This window comes from Canis lupus, chromosome 20, assembly GCF_003254725.2.
Source record: "Canis lupus dingo isolate Sandy chromosome 20, ASM325472v2, whole genome shotgun sequence".
NCBI lineage: Eukaryota > Metazoa > Chordata > Mammalia > Carnivora > Canidae > Canis > Canis lupus.
The window spans coordinates 54,377,762-54,400,066 of record NC_064262.1 but is presented as its reverse complement, the minus strand read 5'-3'; the positions used below and the strand labels follow the sequence as shown (position 1 = coordinate 54,400,066).

The 22,305-nt window shown below is 54.6% G+C and overlaps 1 protein-coding gene across 5 annotated transcripts in view; it reads right to left on the bottom strand.

Moving 5' to 3' along the window:
• Positions 1-22,305, bottom strand: part of RFX2 (regulatory factor X2) — a 97,502-nt gene that overhangs the window by 1,814 nt on the left and 73,383 nt on the right. For 4 of the 5 annotated variants that reach the window (XM_049098170.1, XM_025457165.3, XM_049098169.1 and 1 more), the window contains 12 exons: positions 19,720-19,794; positions 12,713-12,894; positions 11,276-11,395; positions 8,735-8,850; positions 7,707-7,825; positions 7,207-7,319; positions 6,716-6,870; positions 5,316-5,413; positions 4,376-4,525; positions 3,487-3,695; positions 1,503-1,656; positions 422-464 (listed from right to left, as the gene is read on the bottom strand). In XM_049098170.1, the coding sequence (XP_048954127.1) occupies positions 422-464; positions 1,503-1,656; positions 3,487-3,695; positions 4,376-4,525; positions 5,316-5,413; positions 6,716-6,870; positions 7,207-7,319; positions 7,707-7,825; positions 8,735-8,850; positions 11,276-11,395; positions 12,713-12,894; positions 19,720-19,794 (1,534 nt within the window). The remainder of the gene's footprint in view (positions 1-421; positions 465-1,502; positions 1,657-3,486; positions 3,696-4,375; positions 4,526-5,315; positions 5,414-6,715; positions 6,871-7,206; positions 7,320-7,706; positions 7,826-8,734; positions 8,851-11,275; positions 11,396-12,712; positions 12,895-19,719; positions 19,795-22,305) is intronic. The other variant, XM_025457167.3, reaches the window with a different exon arrangement.

The window sequence follows — 22,305 nt, the reverse complement described above, 5'->3', positions numbered from 1 at the left end:
ACCTCCCTTGCCCAGTGTCCATTTGCTGGGTCACACTCCTGGCAGGGTTCCCTTCAGCAGTTGGTACCCTAATCCTGTAGGGGAGGGCCTGGGTTGGGGTAAGGGGAAGTGGATGCAGGCAGACAGGGCTGTGGTTCTACTCCTGGCCTGATGTGGAGGTGCCCGGGGAGCAGGATTGGATGTCGTCCCAAAGCACCCAAGGAGGTGCGGGGCTGCTCCTCTAAGCCCCAGCAGGGGCCAGGCCTGCATCAGTAGGACATCAGTAGGACACCTCCTGCTGCTCAGGTCTCACCAGCCTATCTGGATGCTGACTCCTAAAGCCCCTCAACCCACCCCAGGAGCTGCCTCGATTTCCACTAGGCCAAGGGTGGGAGGAATAGCCCCTGGGAGAGCCTCCCGGAAAAGCTACAGACATACCCACCTTTATCGAGCAGGGTCAGCGATAGGGAGGCGAGATCATTGAACTGAAAGAGAGAAGCCTAGAGTCAGGGGCCTCTGCAGAGGGGCCTGGTCCTGATGAATTTTAGCACTGTCCTCTCTCTCCAGTTAAAACAGGCTTCACTTGTAAATGAGAGCAGTTCCCACATGAGAAGCGGTGCTGATGCTGGTGTGTCCCCTCTGGCACCTACTGGGTCTTGCCTGGGAGCTGCAGGAGGGCTGAGTGGGTGCTAACTGCTCAGGCCACCAAGAGGACAGGGACTGTAGCCTCTGAATAGTGATGGGTTTATTATGTACTAAAAGCTCTGTAAGCATCACCTCATTTCTTCCTCAAAACAATCCCCTGCGACCCAGCGATTCCACTCCTAGGAATGTACCCAAAACAAATGAAAACAGGCATTCAAACAAGAATGTGCCCCCAAATGTTCACAGCAGTCAAAAGGTATAAACAACCCATGTATTCATCAACATATGAATGGATAAAGCAAAATGTTGACTATCCGTGCAAGGGAATATCTGGCCGTAGAAGGAGTGAGGCAATGATACGCACTATGACATGGCTGTGCTGTGAAAAATTACGTTGAGTGTAAGACGCCACACACGAAAGGCCATGCCATGTGTGACTGCACGCGTGTGAGAGGCCCATGGCAGGCAGATCCTGGCAGAAAGGAGGGTAGTGGGTGCCAGCATCTGGGGAGAGGGATGGTAGTGACTGCTGGCAGGGACGGAGTTTGCCTTTGGGGTGATGGAATGTTCTGGAATTAGAAGTGGTGGTTGCACAACTCTTAATGTACTAAATGCCCCTGAACTGTTCACTCTAAAATGGCCAGAAAGGTAATTTTATATGTACTTTACAGCAGTAGGACCTCCTCCCATGGGTGGGGAGTCCCAGGTCCCATTTCGAGGGGCAGAGAGGCAGGTCTGAAGCCAGGTGGGTTGGCTCCAGCGTGTGAGCTCTTTCCCACCCACTGGCCTCCTGCACGTGTTTCCTCTTCTGGCCGTCGGCTGTGTCCCCCACAGGGCGCGGGCCGGCCCGGGGTCCCACAGGCAGGAGGGTCCCTCACCTCTCCCATCACAGCAATGGGTGTCTCTCCAGTTGCCTCCGCAACACGGTGCTCCACCAGGTAGAACATGTACTCGTCGTAAAGCAGGCGGATCAGGTGGAAGGAGCCGAAGCTGGCGGCGCTGCGCAGCGTGAGGTCGCGGATCACCATGGAGCTGGGGGATGGCAGACAGAGGCTGGGGACCTTCCGCGGAGCATGCAGCGCAGGCAGGCAGTCGAGCCAGGCTTCTCAGGGGCCCCACAGGCCCAGGAGCGGCCTGCCAGCGCCCAGACCACCTGTGTCCAGTGTGACTGGAGTGGGGGTGGGTGGATGCGAGTTGGGAGGGAGCAGTCAGCTCTAAGCGAGGCCATGGAAACAGGACACTGTGTCTCTGTCTGACACAAGCCTTATCAAAGGGCCTGGTCGGTGGTGGAGCCCTTACTGCCCGCCCACAGCAGGTGGCCTATCCTGGCCTTCCCTCCTCCTGGGGTCCCCTCCCCTCCAGCCTTCACTCCTCAGTCAGTGGTTTAGGCGCCTGAAACAACACAGAATTTCAGGGAGCTTTCACCTCTTTCATCTGCAGCAGGGGCTGGCCCGCTCTGGTCCCACATCCAGCCCAGATCCAGCCCACTCCCCTTTCTTGTACAGCCTGCAAACCATAAATGCTTTTTACATTTTTAAATGATTGGAAACAAAATCAAAAGAAGAGTTATGTTTCATGACCCATGTAAAGCACCTGAAATTCAGTTTAGTGTCCATAAATAAAGTTTTATTGGCACATGGCCATGCCTGTTCATTTACATGTTGTGTGCCAATAGAAGTTTATTTATTTCTTGGTAGTACTATCTGATTCTTCACAGAAAAAGCGACCCCTGATTGAAAGGAATTAGATCACTTAGCACCTGACCCAAAACCCTGGCTCCAAACACCTGAATGTCCCACCTCAGAGCTTCCCCACTCTGTTAGGTCTCATGGCTGTGGTGGCAAAGACACAGAAGGGAACAAGGCAGGGAGGAGACATGTGTGAGCCCCTGACCAAGCAGGGGGCCTGCACAGCACTGGCTCTGACCCCGTGGCCCAAGCAAACCAGAACCAAGCCAGAGTCCATGTGGGGGAATCTGAGTGAACCTTAGAACAACCAGCCACAAAGGGCCAGGCTCCTCCAAATATGGTGGCGGCGGCAGCGCTCCAGCTAAAGCCTATCACCTCGTTTCCTTGCTTTGATCCCCCAAATTCTCTGTAACACCTCTCCCCTCACTCACGGACCACCTGTGGGTTGGGACTGCCTGAGGTGAAGCAGTGTTTGCTCCAATCAACTTTTAAAAGTGTTAACGTGCCCTGTTATTCTTAACGAGCTGGAACTGTTTGTGCTTGTGTATGAGTGATGGGGTGTGCAAGTGAGTCAGTAAAAGCAGTTGATGACATTCTACTTAATGCTTTGCACGTCTTCCTGGGCCAGCGTGTAGATGCACTCCTAAGGCACTTTGGCAGTGGGAAAAGAGAGGTGGCTTCAGCAGGCTGTGGATTGGAGACGGCTTAGCGAAAGCAGCCAAGGAGCGAACCCTGGGGCTGACCGCCGTGTCCAAATCAGCATGGAAAGCAAAGATCGCTTGAACGTGAGCCGACCCAAAGGCCGAGTCAGTGGACAGGGTGGAACGGCTTGGGATTTGGGATGTTTTCTCCTCAGAAGCTTCTTGGCTCTGTATGGCCAAGCCCCCTAAAGGTAAACAAGTGCACTTGGATTTTGGGTCCCTGGTGGTCTCTCCGCGTGCTCCCCTCCCCACCCCTGGGAGCTGTGGCTGGTGGTTATGTTGCGCCATCTCTCTCCTCCCGAGTGCCTCATGTCGGCCACAGGAGAGCACAGGTCTGGAAAGAAAAGTCACAGGCCAGCTGCTGCTGACATCAGCACACCATGCCTGCCTTGGGAGCCTGCTGAGCAGACAGCTGCACGGTGCCCACTGTCCCTGCCTTCCCCGAGTTCTCCTGGAAATCAAGCTGCACTTACCTATAAAAGGACCATTTCAAAAGGAACTGCCGGGCAGCCTTGGGGAAGCTGGGGCTGCCGGCGTGCTGCTTTAGGACCTGGGTGACCACGTTGTCGAGCCAGCTGGCCCACTGGTCCAGGGAGCTCTGCTGCTGTAGGGTCAGCTTGAAGTCCTGCTCCAGCCGCTGCACCACGCTCTCCTCGCACTGGCACACCCACGAGGCCTGCTCCTGCAGGGCGTGGGTGGCAGGTCAGGGAAGCTCCCCCCACCCCCGACCCCATACCCATGCCATGGGTAGGGAGCATGAAGAACATCACCAACCCTGGGCCTTTTCCAGCTACATTTGAGCACAAGGGCAGGGACGGATGGAACGACATCCAGAGAGGGAGCCTGCCCTGGTTCTAAGCATGTAAATCCATGCTTCTCAGATTATATACCATGTTTGTGGTGTTTTACTTTTAAGTGGTCATTTCTCTAAATGTGTGTGTTTATTTAATGGATAAACTCAGAGCCTGAACTCGGTGTATCATTGTGGCAGGACACACATGCACACAGCCTGCACTTCTCTGATCCCAGAGGAGAGCTGTGAAAATGTCAACAGGAAGGTAGATTTTAAAAGAGGATGAGCCAAGGTGTGGGTCCCAGCACTTGGATGCCAGGGTGACCAGGGGGAGGGTCATGGAGTGGAGGTCGGGGTCCCTGAGTGGGCTGCAGGGGGCTTCCACCCTGAACCTGTTTTCATGTATGCTGGCTTTTGCTGTGGGTTGAATTTTGTGATTTTGAGCATTTTCTGAGAGGCTGGGAGGCTGGGCCAGCAGGGTGAGGGTCACATATGTGTCGTTGCTGATCTTCAGCCTGGTCCCTGTGCCTCATCCCAGGATGCGGGGGGATTACATTGGAGAAAGTCACCTGCACGTTGGCAAAGTCCACGCGGTTGAGGTCACTGAGCATCTGGTTGATCTGGGAAGTGTTCTGAAGCACCGCCCGGGCTGCCTGAGCGAGGTGATTGAGGGACGTGTATCTGCGCAGGGTCTGGGCAAAGGCACTGACCACGCCTACCTGTGGCCGGGGGAGGTGCAGATGGTGAGGCATGGGGCCAGAGCTTGTTCTGGGCTCTGGGACACAGAGGGACGCACCCTTCTGACAGCTTCAAGGACCCGAAGAGTGAGAATAAATGAAGGATGCCAACCTCACCAAACCATCTTGCCATCTAGAGCAGACTCCGTAGCATTGGTGAGTTAGCCATTCAGGACAGGGGGCTTATGCCACTGTTTCTAGAATTCCTTTGGCTCTCTAGAGTGGCCAGGTCAGGGGAATACAGATTTCTGGGTGCCACTGGATCAGGCTTTGTGGGGGTGGGGCCTGGGAATCTGTAATTTTAATCACTACCTTGGTGATTCCTATGCACGCTGAGGTTTGAGAGTCACTGGTCTAACAGTTCCAGACCATGGTCAGGGAGGCCAGATGCTTGGAACCTGGCCTCACCTGTACGCAGGTCTCTAAGAGATGCTTGTGAGAACAGCACTCTCTTCTGAGCATGGAGGCCCAATCTCCACATTTTAAATTCTGATTTGTGGCTAAGGCCATTGCAATAAGGGTGACAGCGAGGAGATGAAACCCTCCCTCCTATGAGGCGCATAGGAACGTTCTATCTGTTGCAAATCAACCCAAACGCATCACAGCAAATGACATCTTCTATTGTGCCCCTCCCTAGTAGCACCTGTCCTACATCACCCTAATCCCCCCCCAAAGGGCCTCGAGGTCCTCAGGAGCCCACTTTCCCTGGGCAGGGGGACAGGGGCCGTTCCCTGAGCCCTGCCCAGCTGCTCCCGTCAAGCAGAGCTGCTACCTTGGTCTGGATGACCTGCTGTGGGAAGTCTCTCATGGCGTTTGTCAACCAGCCTTCCAAGCTCTTGGCGAAATTACGGATGGCCTGTGTCAGGGTACCTGGGAGATACAAGCCATGATACTTCCAGTGAGAAGGCGGACACGCTCATCAGGATCAGCATTAATGTAAGAGATGCACATGCAATGAACCCTTTAGAACACGCAGCACAGAGAAAAAGAGCCAGTGACCAGCATACGGGGACCGGGGACCGGGGACCTGGGAGAACTTAGGGCATTTAGTGAGCAAGGCGCTGGGTAAGAATCAGGGCCACCCAGTGCCTTCATCTCTGTGCCTCTATCTCCTGCCTTAGTGGTTCTTCTCACCCAGGGGTAACTTTGCCCCCAGGGGATACTAGGGGAATGTGTGCAGACACCTGTGGTCGTCGCAACTGGGGGAGCTCCTGGCATCAATGGGTGGGGGCCGGGCCCCACCCCCCACACAGTGCCCAGAACGGCCCCCCGTTACAGAGAACAGTCCACAGTGCTGAGGGAGGAGAAGCCCTGAGACACACACATGCACGTACGTAGAGTCTACCAACTTCCAAATTTATTGTGAGGTGGCTTGCAATAAGAAACAAATAAGGCTGTTTAAAGAAAAGAAAAAACTTCAAAAATGTAAAAGGAAATGTACCCCAACTCCAACCTTAAGAGAGAGACTCCAACTACATGCTACAATGACCAGTTTTCGGGCCGGCAAGCCCAAAGGAGAAATGTAATAGTTTTGCTGTTTCCAATTTTCCAGCACAAAAGCAGCAGACCAGTTCATTAAGAAAGACCGAAGTTTCCATCGTGCCAACAGGCACAAATATTAACAGCCCACTGCCAGGTTACCTGTGGTGCCCCTGCTGTCATTATTAAGACTGAGGCCTCAGGACCCAGCTTCCTCACTCAGGGGCTTCCACCCTTCAGGACCCTAGGGGCCCCAAGGGAGAGCCTGGAAGGGCCTGGCAGGGCGTACTACCTGCCGGGTGGGCGTGATGAGCCTGTCATCACCTCTGGAGGCCCTGCAGGTGGTCCCGGGGGCAGAGGGGCACAGTGGGTTGAGACCCTCCCTGGGGCTTTCAGCAAACCAGCAGATGGGGTAGGGCTGTCCTGTGACCCCGGCCCTGCCCTCTGGGGACATGCTGGGTGAAGGGGGGTGGAGATCCCGGGCCCCAGAGGAACTTGGGAGGCTGGAGTATCACCCGGAGCCCGGCAGCACAGAGCATGCTGAAGCCCGAGCCGGCCCGGGCGGGCTGCCACCCAAAGGTGGCAGGCCTCCCCAGAGCCATGAGCGGGCCTTCCCCTCGGCCTTGTTCTGGGGTGGGGGGCAAGGAAAGCACAGGGGCGACGGGGGAGCACAGCAGCCAGCGAGCCACTTACTGGGCACCGGCCGCAGCACGTCGGGGATGAGGATCTCCACCAGGGCCTGGTACAGGATGTGGTCACAGTTCCTCATCCACTTGAGAATGGGCTCGCATTTACACAGAGACACCAGCTTGTCCTTCGGCAGGACGGCACCCTCGGGCTCCCCGTCGCTGCGGGGAACAGAAGACCCAGGTGAGCTGCAGCCTGCAGGGTGGCAGGGGGCCCCAGGATGGACCCCCCACCCCGTTCTCCAGCAGGCCCATACCCCCTACAGTCTCCTGCTGAAGCAAGAGAATGGGCAACATGAAGGACAGGCCGTGGTCAGAGTGTGAACCCCCCCACACACACACACACAAGGGGGCTCTGAGTGCCAATTCTTGGAAGGGTGACGCACTCGCCTGTGGGTCACAGTGGGGGTGTCTGCAGTTTAACCCCGGGGTACTGGGAAATGAGCCGGTTGGGCTCTGTGGCCCCTGGGGGCAGGGGGCCGGGGTGAGGGCAGTAACCTGGCAGGTAGGGAGGCCGGGCCATCACCCGAGGAAGCTTTCGAGTTCCAGAAGGAAAGCCACAGCTTCTCAATGTAGTGAAACTGGAGGTTCACCACAACATCTAGAGTTGCCTGTGAATAAACACAGCCTGTTGAGCTCATGGTGTGCATGTTAGAAAGTGTGCCTATCACGCACAGTCGACTGGGACATGCCAAGTGGGCCGGTGTGATGTGACAGGGGCTGCGGTGGGGTGCCCTGAACCCGAGAGAGACCACAAGAGGGGACAGACATGCCACGGTTCAGAGAGTGGAGACTCTATCTGCTTCATAGCTAGAGGAAGCAGGTGGCCGCTCCCGCCTCCCCTGGGTCACCTGGGGACACACCTGGGATGTCTGAGGGTTTGGCGGTTCTGGCGATGTGTGAGGCTTCACGGGGCACGGGCTCTGCTGTCCACCCAGGCCGGGCCCCCCTTCCCTCCCCACACCCAGGCTCAGGGTCTCCCGGGGCGGGGCGGTCACCTCGCAGTGCCTCCGGTAGACCAGCTGCAGCGCCTTGACGTCGTGCAGCGTGATGCTCTCCTGCAGCAAGACGCTGCCCAGGTCAGGCGCCGGGAACTCCGGGAAGACGTGAGAGACATCTGGGAGGAAAATGGGGGTTAGCGGAGAAGGTCCCCAGGCAGGCGGCCCCTGTGCTGGGGGATTAGGGGATTAGGGTTAGGGTTGCCAGTGGCTGCTGCCAGGCCCGGCGTGCCGGTGACTGCTCCACAGCCCTGGGTCTCACAATTTTTATGTTTTGGTTTTCTCAGGGGCAGAATGGGGACAACCCTGTCCTGTCTCAGCTGACACAGCAAGCTCAGGGCCCAGCATTCAGTGAGTACTCCCATCACCCCAGCGTGGGGGTTGCTCAGGGCTGTGAATTTGGGGAGGGGGCTGGCCATGGCTAACCCAGTGACTTCCCTGAAGGCTTCTCTCTGGGCTCCAAAAATACACTAAAAATAGATGAAGGCCCCTCACGTCTGCAGGGTGTGCGTGTGGACACCGACCACAGTATGCCCCCGGGCACGTCCCAGGTGGCAGGCTGCGAGTTAGACGCTCTCCCGGGGGCCGTGGTGCCAGCAGGGAAGGGGCTCTCCCAGGGAAGGGCCAGCAGCCCTGCGTCAGGCCACCAGGAGGGGAGAGGCAGTTTTGAGTCCTGAGCATCCCAAATGCTCCAGGGAAGCAAGGAAGAGAACTGAGGAAGGCAGCCAAGTCCTGCGCCGACAGGTTTTACGACACATCTAGTCTTCCTTCCGATGGGCATTTCATTTCCTTTGCTTATTTTTCTGATGGTCATTTCACACATTCATTTTGGGGACACCTGCTGACTATTCTAAAATCTTGGAGATACCATAAAGGTTTATCTAGAATATTTCTATGTAATTAAAGAGGGATTATTATACAAGAAAACTGTCTAAAGCACCCCTGTAGATGCTGCTGGTGCTGAAACCCCTGAGCACCTGGAAGAGCTGAGTGGACACCTGAGCTTTTCCGGGGTGGGGAGCACTCACCTATGTACTGCTGGTGGTGCTGGCTCTGGGCGGCCATGGCCTGCTCTGGTGTGCTGTGCAGGCTGCCATGCGAGCCACTGTCCCCAAGGCTGTCGGTCTTCTGGGCTGGCCGGTACCTGGGCAGGGCATATGGTGTCACCACGAGGCCCCAGCTGTACTGCCCAAAGGGGCTCAAGGTGCACAGAGCTGAGTAGGAGTCAGTTTGGGGTATGTGTGCATGTATATGTGTGTATGATTTTAAAAATTTGTGGTGAATGCACATAAAATTAACCATCTTAACCGTCTCTAAGTGCATAGCTCGGCGGCACAAAGCACACTCACGCTATCATGCATCCACCCCCACCATCCGTCTCCAGAACCTTCCATCTCCCCACACGGAGACCCTGTCCCCAGGAAGCACTGACCCCCCTGCCCCACCCCTGGCTCCCACCATCTCCTCTGTCTCTGTGGATGGGCCTCCTCTGGGGACCTCCTGAGAGTGGGGTCCTGCAGGAGGTGTCCTCTGGATCTGGGTCCCCTCCCTGAGCCAGGTGTCCTTGGGGTCTGTCCACGTGGGGGCAGGTGTCAGGATGTCCTTCCTTTCTAAGGCTGAATAACATTCTGTTGTCTGGATGGACACTTTGGCTTGTCTCTTCATCTGCTGATGGATATTCAGGGTTGCTTGTGGGGGGTGTGTTTGTGTATCTTTTATTTTCCCCAATACTTCTCCCTTAGAATATAAGTGAACTTCTTTACATAGAATCACAAATATCTTACTATTATATGGCCTCAAAGGAAATTCTGGGACTTTCATTTTGCCTTGAGCCAGAAGGCAGTGGACAGCCTGTCCTGGCAGCAAATGGGGAACACTCACAGAGAAGGGCTCCCCAGGGCTTGGTGTTCCTTGAACCCAGCGGCCCACTGCGAGGTGGGAACGTGTGTGGTGGGAAGAACAGGGGGACCCAACTCCAGCAAGGAGAGCCTTTCCTTGTGGAAAGTGGGGCCAGGAGGACGGAGGAAAGTCTCTCAGACACGCGCAGACCGCCTGACTTGGGTGGTGGTTCCAAGTATAAATGGCATGAGCCTGTCACCAGGCTCAGCTGCTCCTAAGATAATACGCTGCCTGGTGTAATGATTCACGGGGGTTTGCAGGGGCCCAGACCAAACAACAAGAAGCGAGAGAGTCCATGTCTGTGGATGAACAGGTACAGGATGGACTGCCGGCTCCACTCTTATCTGTTGGCTGCTGGAGAATGTTCTAGAGACTCTCTTCTGTGCTCTCCAACTCCCATGGTTGAACATGTGGTTTGGAGCCACTGAGATGGCCTCAGGGCCACTAAAGTGGGTTTTTAGCCACACATAGATGGGCCACATGAAGCCATCTGGACTCTGGGGAGGAGACAGGGACAGAGGGAAGCAGGCAAGGAAGTGACTGTAGGACTGCCAGGGCGGGTGATATTGGAGTGGGGACCTGAATGGGGCTCTGCAAATCCCAGCTGTGGAGGGCCAGTTCTGTTCCTGGTTGTGTAAATAAAGTTTTATTGGCACACAGCCACGCCCATTTGTGTACATGTCATCTGTGCAGGCTTTCAGGTTGCCATGGCAGGGCCGAGTAGTCTTGACAGGGTGTCTGGCCTGCAAAGCCTAAGATATTTGCTCTCTGGCCCTTTACAGAAGTTTCCTGACCCCTGCCATAAAAGATGAATTAGTGTGTGATAGAGAACATTCCAGAAAGTGACCAGGCCTTTTCAGACATTGGATCAAAATGTCAAGAAGCAGCAGCAACTTGGGTATATAAGCTTCTTTCTCCAAGCTTCTTGGGTTATTTCCAGTGTTACTTTTTTTTTTTTTTCCCTCTTACAGTTGAAAATTAAAGATTTAGGATCCTGGCTCTGTGATATTCTGGAAAAGGGAAAACTATGGAGACAGTAGAAGGATCAGTAGCTGCCAGAGGTTGAGGGGGGAGGGAAGGATGAATAGGCGGGGCACAGAGGATTTTCAGGGCAGTGAAACTACCCTGTGTGATCCTGCAACGCTGGATACGTGTCATAACACATTTGTACAAACCCATTTGAATGGAGCACCAGAGTGACCCCTAATGTCAAGTATGGACTTAAGGTGATAATGACGTGTCAATGTAGGTTCACCAGTTGTAACAAACGCACAGCTCTGGTGTCATGTTGTTGGGGTGGCTGTGCATCCGAGCACAGGGGGCATATGGGGAACTCTGCACTTTCTGCCCAATTTTGCTGTGGATCTAAAACTGTCCTAAAAAATAGTGTCTACTTTTTTTTTTTAAAAAAAGAGAAAGATCTGAAGGCTCTGTTAGCTGGACGAGGTTGCATCCCCAGCCTCCCGTGCCTTGGCTCACCCAGGATGTTGGAGACAGAGGTTAATATGAATCTATTTTTTTTCCATCACAGTTTGGAGAATCCCCTCCTACCTAGGTATCTAATGTTTGACAAACACTTCATTGTATGTTCTCCCAAGTGAAACTTAGACCCGACCCCTGCTTTGGCAGAAAAGTTGGTCCTCAGGCTGGCTTTGGGCCAGGTCACCCACCTTGGCTTCTGATGCATGGGCTGTTGCCGCATGGCCATGTACTGGGTGTCCTCCTGCAGCCGGTTCAAAGGCGAGTCTGGTTTCAGACGGATCCCATAGTAGTGATATTTGGAGTTGCCCCTAAAAACCAAGCATCTTAGGGTCAGCTAGCTCTCTTTGCAGATGTCCTGAATGACAAGTGCTCTGTCCCTTCCATTTGGGTGTTTGGGTTCAGTGTTCCCTGGACCAGTGTGAAATGTTCCATGGTCAGAGAAGGTTTAGGAAATTCTATACTTGGCCTCCCCATCTCAGAGATTACCCCCCCTTGCATTTTAGTATTATAAAGGGTCTGAGAAGTCCTACAGTGGGAAAAGCAGTGCAGCTTTGTTTGACCTGGCATGGCCTCACCATCATCATCGTCATCACCATCTTCACCATCATTATCACTATCATTCTCACCATCACCACCATGACCATCATCATCACTGTCATTATCATCATCACTGTCACCATCACTGTCATCATCACCATCATCACCACCATCACCACCTTCACAATCATCCTCATCATCACTACCATCACCATCATCATCACCGGTATCATCACCAACATCAGTATAACATGATTTGGAAAACGGCACAAGGTTGGGAAACACTACTATAGCTTATTATGGGAAAAATAAGTGATCAAAGGGCTTTAGACAATTTGGTTAAGAAAACAGGTCAGAAGGGCTACTCAGGAGAGAAGCACTGAAGGACAGACGTGTGTCTGGCAACAGGGACAAATGGGAGAAGCATGAGTCCTTTCTGAATGAGGTAGGGGCTTGGCTGATGCCAGGAGGAGGGGAAAGCAGGGCGATAAAGCCCTAATCCTGAGGCCAGCATCCGGGATACTCTGACGATGGAGGCCATGCATGAGCCTTCTGGAGAGGCCCCAAAGGCAGTGGCTGTGTCCCCAGAGACCAGGGGCTCCTTCTCCTTCTCTTCCCTCCTCTATCCATTGATGCTCTGTAAGGATGTTCTCTGTAAAGGATCAAAGGGTGTCTCTTGGCCCGACACCAGTTTCTGAGGATGTATGAGTAACCCCAACCCCCACATGTGACTTCACAGATAACAGCCATGCAGGAAATGGCCTTCTGTGTGCTCTGGGCCACCCACTTTGAATAGAGTATGGCTGCTGTTTTCTAGTGGGAGGAGTGTTTGATTCATGCCTGGGATAAGGTTGTGGCACGTGACAGACAGTCCCTGGCTCCTGCAGGCGGAGGGCAGGCTGTGGTGACAGGAAAGAGATGGCCCACAGCCAACACCTTGGGCAGGTCAGGCCATGCTGATTCAATTCAGAACTAGAGGCACACGGGCAGAAGGAGAAAGCCCACATTCTCCAAAAGCTCAATTATCTGTATAGAGGACACGGGAGGACGAGTGGGCGTGAGACTACTGGGCACCTCCGGGTACCCACCTGGTGCCCAGCCGCCGCGTCCGCAGGCCCATGAACACGGAGCGGATCAGCTTCCCGAAGGAGGCGGCATTCACGGGGTCCAGCTTGTGCTCCTGGCAGTGCCGAAGGTAATGGTTGTAGAGAGAGCTTCTGGGGAGACTCACGCCTTCTGCGGTTTCGTAGTTATCCAACAGCCACTGGAGCTGGAGGAAGACAGACACGCTTGCGTTCATCAGGATTCCCCAAAATGCCAAAACGCTAACGTGGACTCATTAATAATGAGACTCACACACTTTCTCTCCATTCACACGATGAGGCAATTCATAGCCACTGTCACTGATTTGGATAGGAGAGATTCCGGGCACATTAATTAATAGCTTTCTCTCCACTCTTGTATTTATGCCTTCAATTTTCCGCCTGGCTTTCAGATTCCTTGACTTGATTTACAAAGACCTGCAAGTGACTGAGACCTCTCGGGTGTGTCTTCATAATCATGTGGACACCACATGTCTCCTGAACTTACAGGGATGTCAAGACAAAGAGGAGGATTGAGGATAACTCGGCGGACCCATCAGCACCGCCCCTGGCATTAAACAGGGCGACGTTGGCCTTCAGAGCCTGTCTACCTCGTGACATCCTGTGACTGAGTGACAGATCATTAATCTACGGATTAAGATGGCCAGGGCTTGGCCACCTGTCTCCTCACTGGTCGCTGAATACGAAAGCCCTCGTTGAATTCTTGTCCTATTGCTTGTGCCCCTATCTTTGCCCTCAGCCAGGAATTGCGCACCCGGGGGCGGTCAGATCCGACTAGAGCAGGCCAGGAGGGAAGGGAGGAGTGGAAGGTGGGATTCCCAGACACTTCTTCCTCCTGCCCCTTTCCTTAGCAGCTCTCAGCCCAGACCCCACACTCTGGGATTTGTTGTGTATTTGCTCTCAGGAAAGCTTTTTCTTTTTCTTTCTGAAACAACAAAAACAAAACAAAACAAAAAAGCAGGATGACAGCGACAGACGGACATATCCTCGTGTCCTTAACTGAGAGAGAGGCTGTAAGCGGAAACTGAACGCAGTACCGAGGAGGCTCATGTGCCAGGTTTTGTGCCCAGGCCGGGAGGCAGGAGGAAAGAACCTACAGCCCAGTCGCTGCCCCCGGAGCTCACACCGGGTCCGAAGGGCAGGAGCCGTCCCCACAGCAAGTCCGGCCGCCACAGAGGGCAGCGGCGCAGAGGAGGCCCACCCGCCTGGACCCCTTTGGGCAGAGCGCGTCTGTTCCCTGATGGAGGAGGGGGTCTGAGGTGAGCCTAAAGCCCTTCACCGTGCTGGGGACTTGGAGAAGGGCAAGAGCCCTGTGCACGGGACCCAGGCTGGGGGCATGATCCTCCGTGGGAAGGTCGACGGGGGCGGGGGTCTAAGCCACGGACCCGCCCAAAGCTGTGGGGGCTCCATGCCCTCTGCTGACCCGGGTGTGGGGGGCCCAGCATGCCGCACACCCTCTGCACCCTTCTAGACCTGCAGGGAGCACCTGCCCTGGGAGAGCTCACCCCCAGCCGGGCCCTGGCTGCTGCACGGCTCGCCACAGGCCATTGCGGTCCTGCCCGGACGCAGCGGGTGCACCTGGGGGTCGGCTGGAGTCTCCCCTTTAAGAGACAGTTTTTAAAGTTTCTAACACGCACAGAGGTTTGAGAGAGACCCTGCTTCCTGTAATCGTCAGTTCAGGGCCAAGTTTATTTCACCGGAGTCCCACCTGCCGCCTCCTGCCCGTCTTGGGCTGTTTTCAGGTGAATGCCCCACGTGCCTTCGTTTCATCCCTGGGCCCGAGGGAGACGCAGGTGGCGGGGCCAGCTGGGGGCAAGGAGTGGCTGGCTCAGAGGTGGAGGCAGGCGCGGCTGCCTGAGGTGGGAACAGGTCAGAGGTCCAGGTGAAGGGACACGTGGGGGCCTGACAGAGCGGAGGGTCCTCTAACAGAGGGACACACACGGGGCCGCAGGAGGGGTAATGGGCTCTGCTTTGGGAAGGACGCTGGCCAACCCCTGGGCCACTGTTCAGGGGAGGCTGGGAGCAGCGTGTTAATGTGGCACCAAGGCTGAGCACGGGCTCCTGGGGGCGGGGAGGGATGTGCCCAGGGAGGCCGTTCGCACAAGCGAGGAGGATGTGCCCAGGAGGAGGAGGAAGAGTGGTGGGTGTGAACCAGGGCCGCCCCACCACCGTCACTACAACGGCCTCCCGCAGCAGCAGCTGCTCCTGGGGTGCCCGAGGGGCCCTGTGCCCCCCTTCCCCAGGCTGTGGTCCTGCGTGGCTGAGATAGCTGGGCCCCCACCCGCCCAGCGCCCCAGGGTCAGGTAACCCCAGGCCCTGCGACTGAGAGGTGGTGAGGACAGGGAGACGCAAGGTCGCACCCAGGAGGGAGGCCACAGTCCCCGGCAGAGGCCCGGGGAGGCAGCCCAGCGCCCAGGAAAGACACCTCACCTCCCTCGGTTGTCCCTTTGGGAAAAGGACTTCCCATCATGTCACTCAGTATTTAATTTCCACTGTCCTTACATGTGCTTTTTCTGCCGCCCTTTCTCTCCAAAGTTTCGCTGTGGCCCAGGGCTCGGGCCTTGGCGGCCACCTCCCCACCCCCACAACCCCCCACCTCTCTCCCCTGGATGCGGCAAGCTGAAGCCTTAGCTGCGACGTTAAGGATTAGTTGGGTCAGTGTGGCACTGCCCTCCGACCCTCGGGCGCGCCCTCCTCCCCTCCCTGAGCACCCTTGCCCGCCTGGGCTCTGGGAGGCTGAGGGTGGTGGGACTGGGGCATCTGGAAGGGGCAGGGGGTGCGCATGGCCCCATCGGTGCCAGGAAGCTGTTCCACAGTGACAAGGCACGGGGGCGGGGGGGACCGGGCTCCTTGGCTGCCACCCTCTCTCCAGGTGAGGAAGGGCTGGTGTTTGAGGGGGTCCTTTGAGCTCCGGGGTTTTCTTTAGAGAACTTTTCCCCTGCAGAGCTGGCAGGTGCATTTCATCTATTTATTGCTCGTCTCCCCCACTGGAATGAGAACCTCAGGCAGGAAGAGATGGCACCGGGTGTGCCCGTGTTTGCACCCCTAGGAGGTGCAACGGACCGAGGGAAGGGGTCCCGCAGCACGGAGGGGGCCCCCAGCACGCGGGAAGCCGGCAGTCAGGGTGCAGAAGCTACAGACTTTCTCTCTCTGCCCCCCTGGGAGCACACAGTGCCGCTTCTTAGGGAATCTTCTGGGGGCAGGACAGGAACTTGGGACTTTTAGGTGAGAAGGGTGAGGTCGGCTTCGGTGGGTGGTGAGCTGGAGGGGACCCTCGACAGGATGGTTCACATGTATGAGGAAGCGTTCGGGGAGAACGATCGCTTCGGCTCATCACCACCCCCCAGCCCCGGGTTGTTGAAATTAAAAATGGATCTCCTCACTTGGGTAATTCTGTGGGCATTGACATCAATGCTGTGTGGTTAGCTCGGCAAGTTCTTCCCAAGCAGAAGGAACTCCAGAGAGACCTGACACCTCTAGCAGCCCCCAGAACAACCAGTTAGGCTTTCTCTCCCTTTTGTGACAGAGGGGAAGCTGATTCACGTGACCAATGAGTCAAGTCATGACGGAGGGAGCCATGGGGAAGCATTCTAGGCAGAGAGAACAGCCTGTGCAAAGGCCCTGGGGCAGCACCAGGCCTGGTGTGTTGAAGGAACAGTGAGGGAGTCTGTGTGGCTGGAGCAGAGGGAGGAGGGGAGGGGAGGTGGGGGACAGGGCAGGTGGGGCAGGGCCCCAGAGGCTGTTTTGATGAATCTGGCTTCTACTTGGGAGTGTGATGGGGGGAACTTGAAGCTTCTAAACAGAGAGGTTCCATGATCTGACTTTGGTTTCAGTCACTTTCAGTGGTTTCAGGACCACTCTGGCGGCTGCCGTGAGAAGGGCCTGGACGATATCTGGGTGAGGGCAGCAGCCAAGGGCTCACCGGGCGGTGGCTGTGACACTGCACGGGCGAGATGGAGTGGGGGGCGGCTATGGCTGTGGTGGTGGAGGAGGGGGAATGGTCAGATTCGGGTTCGTTCTGAGGGTGAGGTCAAGAGCATCTGGAGGTGGGGTTTGGGAGGAGGGCGGGAAGCGAGGGTGAGCAGCAAAGGATGGTGGGAGGCGCAGGGGTTAGCTTTGGACATGGGGCGTGATGAGCTGCAGCTCCAGGCTGGCAGGTGGATGGATACTCGAGGGTGGAGCTGTGGGAGAGGCCAGGTGGTGCTGCCCACTGGGAAACAGCCTTTCCCACTGGGAACCGGGGGGGGGGGTCCCTCAAGGTGGTGAGGGGACCTCAGGGAAGAGACCAGCAGTCTGACCAAGACAGCTGCGAGAGACATTTGCCACGATCCTTTGGAGCAGTTTCTGGACAAGGGGCCCATCCGGTGAAGCTGCCGATTCTAGCCAAGCCCCAATCCTGGTCTGCAAGGTCTGCTTTGTCATCTGCCACCAACGGAAGACCAAGTGATCTTTGGCAATTTGTGGCCCTCAATTAAAGAAAAAAAAAAGCCATATAATCTAAATACTATTAACCTACAAGCAGGTCCTCCTCCCAGGGTTTAGAAATAACAAGCGTTTACTGGAGCAGACCACGGCTGCCCCCATGTGACGGTGACTGTGAACCAGTGGGGGGGGCGCTGTGTGTGGGGGTGTTGTTCTGCACATGGATCTGGGGGACGGTCCCTCCCCTGCTCAAGGTGGGGATGTTGACCGAAGTCCCCCCAGGCCACACGCCCTGGTGACTGCATCCAACTGGAGGCTGCGGTGGGGCAAGGGGTTTTCACCCCCAGGGCAAGCGCTTCACCTCCTTCCCTGCAAACAGCTACCCCTCCCTTTCATCCACCATATCTGTCCATCCCCATCTAATAGACCACTCAAGGCCCACTTCCTCCTCTGGGGGTTTCGACCCCAGGCTGGAAAGTTCCTTCCCACCTGCACACCCCCTGGGTGTCGGCCCCTCCAGGGCAGCTGGTGAAGTTCCAGGTGACCCCAACGTTGGCTGGGTCTGGAAGGCAGTGTCTCACCTCCCAGACTCGGGGCTCCTCGCCAGCCCCGCTCATCCCATACTAGCTCACGCACTTAGGTGTGACCTGGGTGCACTTTCTCACACCTGCTTGGCTACTGCCCTCGCATTCCCAGCTCCCTGGGCTGAGCTCCTCTCCTTGTTCCTTCTGCTCCCTGTGCTCAGCACAGCTCTGCAGCCCATGCTGTTTGAGAAGGATCGGCTGGGAGGCCACCAGGAGAACAGGTCCATGGGGGTAGGGTCCCCAATCCGGCATAGGTGCCCTAGGGCTGGGCTGGCAAAGGAGCCGAGACGCAGCCCGTGTCGCCCCACACTAGAGCACTGTCAGCTGCGGGTGGCCATGGTGAATACCATCGTGAGTGTGGCTGGCCGCCACAGGGCAGGTGCATCTGCGGGACACTGGGCCGCATCCAGGCGCCAGGACTGTCTCCCTCCTGGCTCTCACACTGGCCAGGACGAGCTCCAGCTGGCTGTCACCCCAGTGCACATGGGTCGGCTTTTCAGAAAGATCTTATTTCTATTCTCTAAGTCACCAAGCAGACCCTGCTTCCCACAGCTCCTGATGCCAGAACGAGACCCCACAACACCCAGCCAGGGAGAAACGGACGCGGGGAGGGTTTCCTGCTCAGAAACCAAACCAGCAGGGCAGCAGTCAGAGAAGCCTCCTTCCAGAGGAGAAGGGTTAGAAGCCAGAAGCACCCCTGCAGCCAGAGGCAAGCGGCTCATGCGCTGCCCCCCCCCAGACATTTTAAATTTCCTGCGGACCTCTGCCTGCCTGGGGTTTGTGCCCCACATCCGGCCTCCCTCGGGGCTGCCCTGGTGCCAGGGCCCATGGGCTGTCGAGGCCCCGCGTGTTCGCCTCAGGGCCTGCTGAACGGGGAATGCCTTGCGCAGACTTGCCCGCACGGTGCCCTGAGTTTAAGACTGTGGGGACTTCTCAGCAACACACACTGCAGATTGTTCCCCCCCAGATCTGGCCACAGGGCTGACTTCATCCAGCAGGAACTGGTGACAGGGAGGCCATGAGCCACGAAGCCCGAAGGGAGAGCCCTCAGCAGGGGCCTGATGCTCTTTGATTTATTTCTGTATTTATTTCTCCTGGATAATGGGTGTGAGACTGCCCTTCCTGCCAGTGACCCGGGCCCTCCAAGGCCGAGGAGCGCAGGGCCCTCATCACGGGTATGGGGATCGGCCCAGCACACCTGTGCCAACCCAGAAACCTAGAAGTTTCTAGATCTTCCCTAGCTGAGTTTCTGCCCCAGCATCACTGCCCTTTGAGCCAACACCTCACTGTGCATGTTGGCCAGTACCAGAGTCTTGACAGGGTCTTAGTTAGGAAATAAAGACTCTTAGCTGGTCACCTCCGCCAGTCCAATCCCGCCCCACGAAGCCACCCAGAGACAGGGACGTTTGCTGCCTCGTGGTACAGGAGTTACCGTCACGGTTTCCCCAGGAGGAGAGCAAAGGAGAAAGATCCTATACAGTCAAAATCAGTAGAAATTTGTTGCTTTGCACTTTTGTCATATTATTATTATTTTTTTTTCCTAAGGAGCTGATCATAGATCATAGGAAATGCGGCTAAGAGTCATTAAGTTAAGGCGCCCCCAGCCCTGCCTTTTCTGTTGTGTTGCTGCCTATCTTAGCATCACTTCATTTATAATGCCTGGTGCCTGCCAGGCCCTGCAGGGAGCGCGCGATACGTAGCTCACGCTTCCATCCACGACCACCCGAAGGGTACGTGCTGTTACCAGCCACCTGTACGAATGCAGGACCCTTTCCCTCACGCTGCTGAAGGGGATTTTTTTTTTTTTTTTTTTTTTTTTTGCTGAAGGGGATTTTTGCTGGATATAAAATTCTAGGTTGGTTCCCCCCCCCCCTCCAAACCTTTCAGCACTTGAGAGGGGTCGTTTCATGGTCTTTGCATGTTTTTAAAATGCCTACAAAGGTTACGAGCGTGGCAGGGCAGGCCGCCCGGTCGACACACACTTACATGGCTGTTGAGTAAACCGCTTTTGTGTGAAGTGATCCCTTCGCTTTTTTGGAGGTTTTCAATCGCCATTTCAAGCTAAAGAAAATGTGTGCAGAAACAAAACAAAACGGAAAAAAAAAAAAAAAGGAAATCAGATGGTTAGCATCAGCCAAGATTTGTTTTTATTAATATCCAAATAATGATTCAAGTGCCTACAAAATAAAAACAAGTCTTGACGCGGGTGGGGGTGGTGTGGTTAGGTGGCGAGTGAAAGCTGGGGTCCGGAGCATTACTCCTGCCATGCAGGTGAGCGCGGGAGCCTGGGGAGCGTGAGCAGCACAACAAAGCATTCTGCAAACACAGGCAGCTGCATTTGAGCACATCTGCATGTGCTGTGCACAGCGTGGATACTGAGCCGAGGTGGGAGTTCAGGTAGAAGCAAAGCCAGCAGAATAATCACCCGCTGCTCCCCTGGACCCATCATTGGTTGCTGGGGAGAATCAGCTGTCCACCCGAGGACAGCTGGTGGCACTGACTTGCAAGCCAGCCTGTTCTGTCACAGAGCCTAGGGTCTCCTCCCTCCTGGGTGCTCCAGGAAGATATCAACAAGGCCAAAGACCCTGGCCCTGCCATCGGGAGGCACAGAGCCCTGGGGCCACTGGACATGTCACAGGGCTAAGCTCCTGAATGTTTCCAAAGCATGAGCTGAGCAAAGAGGGTGACATAGGAATGAGAATGAGTCGTGGGATCAGTCATGGGGAGCTAACAGGGAGGCCTTCCTGGGGGGAAGGGGCTCATGAGCTGGGTGCCGAGGACCTCATGAAGGCAAGGAGCTGAGGGGGTCCAGTAGGCTGATACTTAGGAGGAAACACCCAGCTGGGTGCAGCTCCCACCACATCTGTACATGCTGAATTTGACACCTGCTTGTGCATGTGACATGGAAGTGGGAAATCTGCGTTATGACACCACAACAGGCAGATAGCTGCAATGGGAGGAAATAATCCCAGGGCCCACCCTGACTTTCCTCAAACACGTAGGGAAGGCGGGCTTCAGCGATGCCTGTGCAAAAAAGCAGGTGGAACACGTATTTTGGAAAAGTGCAGCTGGACGGGGCTCCTGGGGCTGAGTGCAGGAATGAGATGGTTCCTGCTTCACCCATCACCTCTTCCAACCACTGTGTGTCTGTCTCCTGTCCCCACTTTTGCTCAACACTGTACTGGAAGTTCGAGCCAGGGCAATCAGGCAACAGCGAGAAATAAAAGACATCCATGTTGGAAAGGAAGAAGTAAAACTATCTCTATTTGCAGATGACATGGTCTTAAACACAGAAAATCCTGAAGAAGCCACAAAAAAAAAAAAAAAAAAACCCAACAACAAACTATTAATGCTCATAAATAAACCCAGCAGAGTGGTAGGATACAAGATCAACATACAAAAACCAGTTATATTTCTCAGCAGTGAACAATAGAAAAGTGAAATAAAACAATCTCATTTCTAATAGCATCAAAGAAAATAAAATACCTAGGAATAAATTTAACCAACGAGGTAAAATACTTGTATACTGAAAACTATAACACTGCTGACTAAAATTAAATAAGACCTACATAAACAGAGGACATCCTATGTTCATGGATCAGAAAATGCAATATTTAGATGGCAACACTCCAAATTGATTGATGCAATCTTTATCCAAATTCTCTATTAAACTTCCAACTGCTTTTTCAAAAATGGACTAGTTGATCCCAAAATTCATACGGCATTGAAGGGAGCCTGAAAGCCAAAACAATCTTGAAAAAGAAGAACAAATTTGGAAGGCTCGCATTTCTGGATTACAAAATGTACTACAGAGTTTACAGTAACCATACAGTGGAGTACTGGGATGAGGATAGACCTATAGACGTATATAGGTCACCAGAATGGAATTAAACATCCAGGAACAATCCCATATGTCTATGGTCAACTGATTTTTGACAAGGCTGTCAAGACCACTGAATGGAGAAAGAGTAAATTTTCTAACCAATAGTGCTGGGATAAATGGGTTTCCACATGCAGATGAATGGAGTTGGACCCCTACCTCACAATCTATACAAAAATCAACTCAAAATGAATTTAAAAAGCTAAATAGGGGATCCCTGGGTGGCTCGGCGGTTTGGCGCCTGCCTTTGGCCCGGGGCGCGATCCTGGAGTCCCGGGATTGAGTCCCATGTCGGGCTCCCGGCATGGAGCCTGCTTCTCCCTCCTCCTGTGTCTCTGCCTCTCTCTCTCTCTCTCTCTCTCTCTCTCTCTCTCTATCATAAATAAATAAATAAATAAATAAATAAATAAATCTTTAAAAAAAAAAGCTAAATATAAGAGCGACAACTTTAAAACTCTTAGAAGAAAACACAGTAATCATGTACAATAAATATGTTTATCTTCATGACATGACCTTGGATTTGGCAATGGATTTTTAGGTATGATACCAAAAGCACAAATAAAAGATAAAAAATCGTCACAGAGATAAATGGGACTTCACCCAAACTAAAACCTTTTGTATGTCGAAGGACGCTATCAAGAGAGTGAAAAGACAATCCATATGGGAGAACATATTTGCAAATTGTATACCTG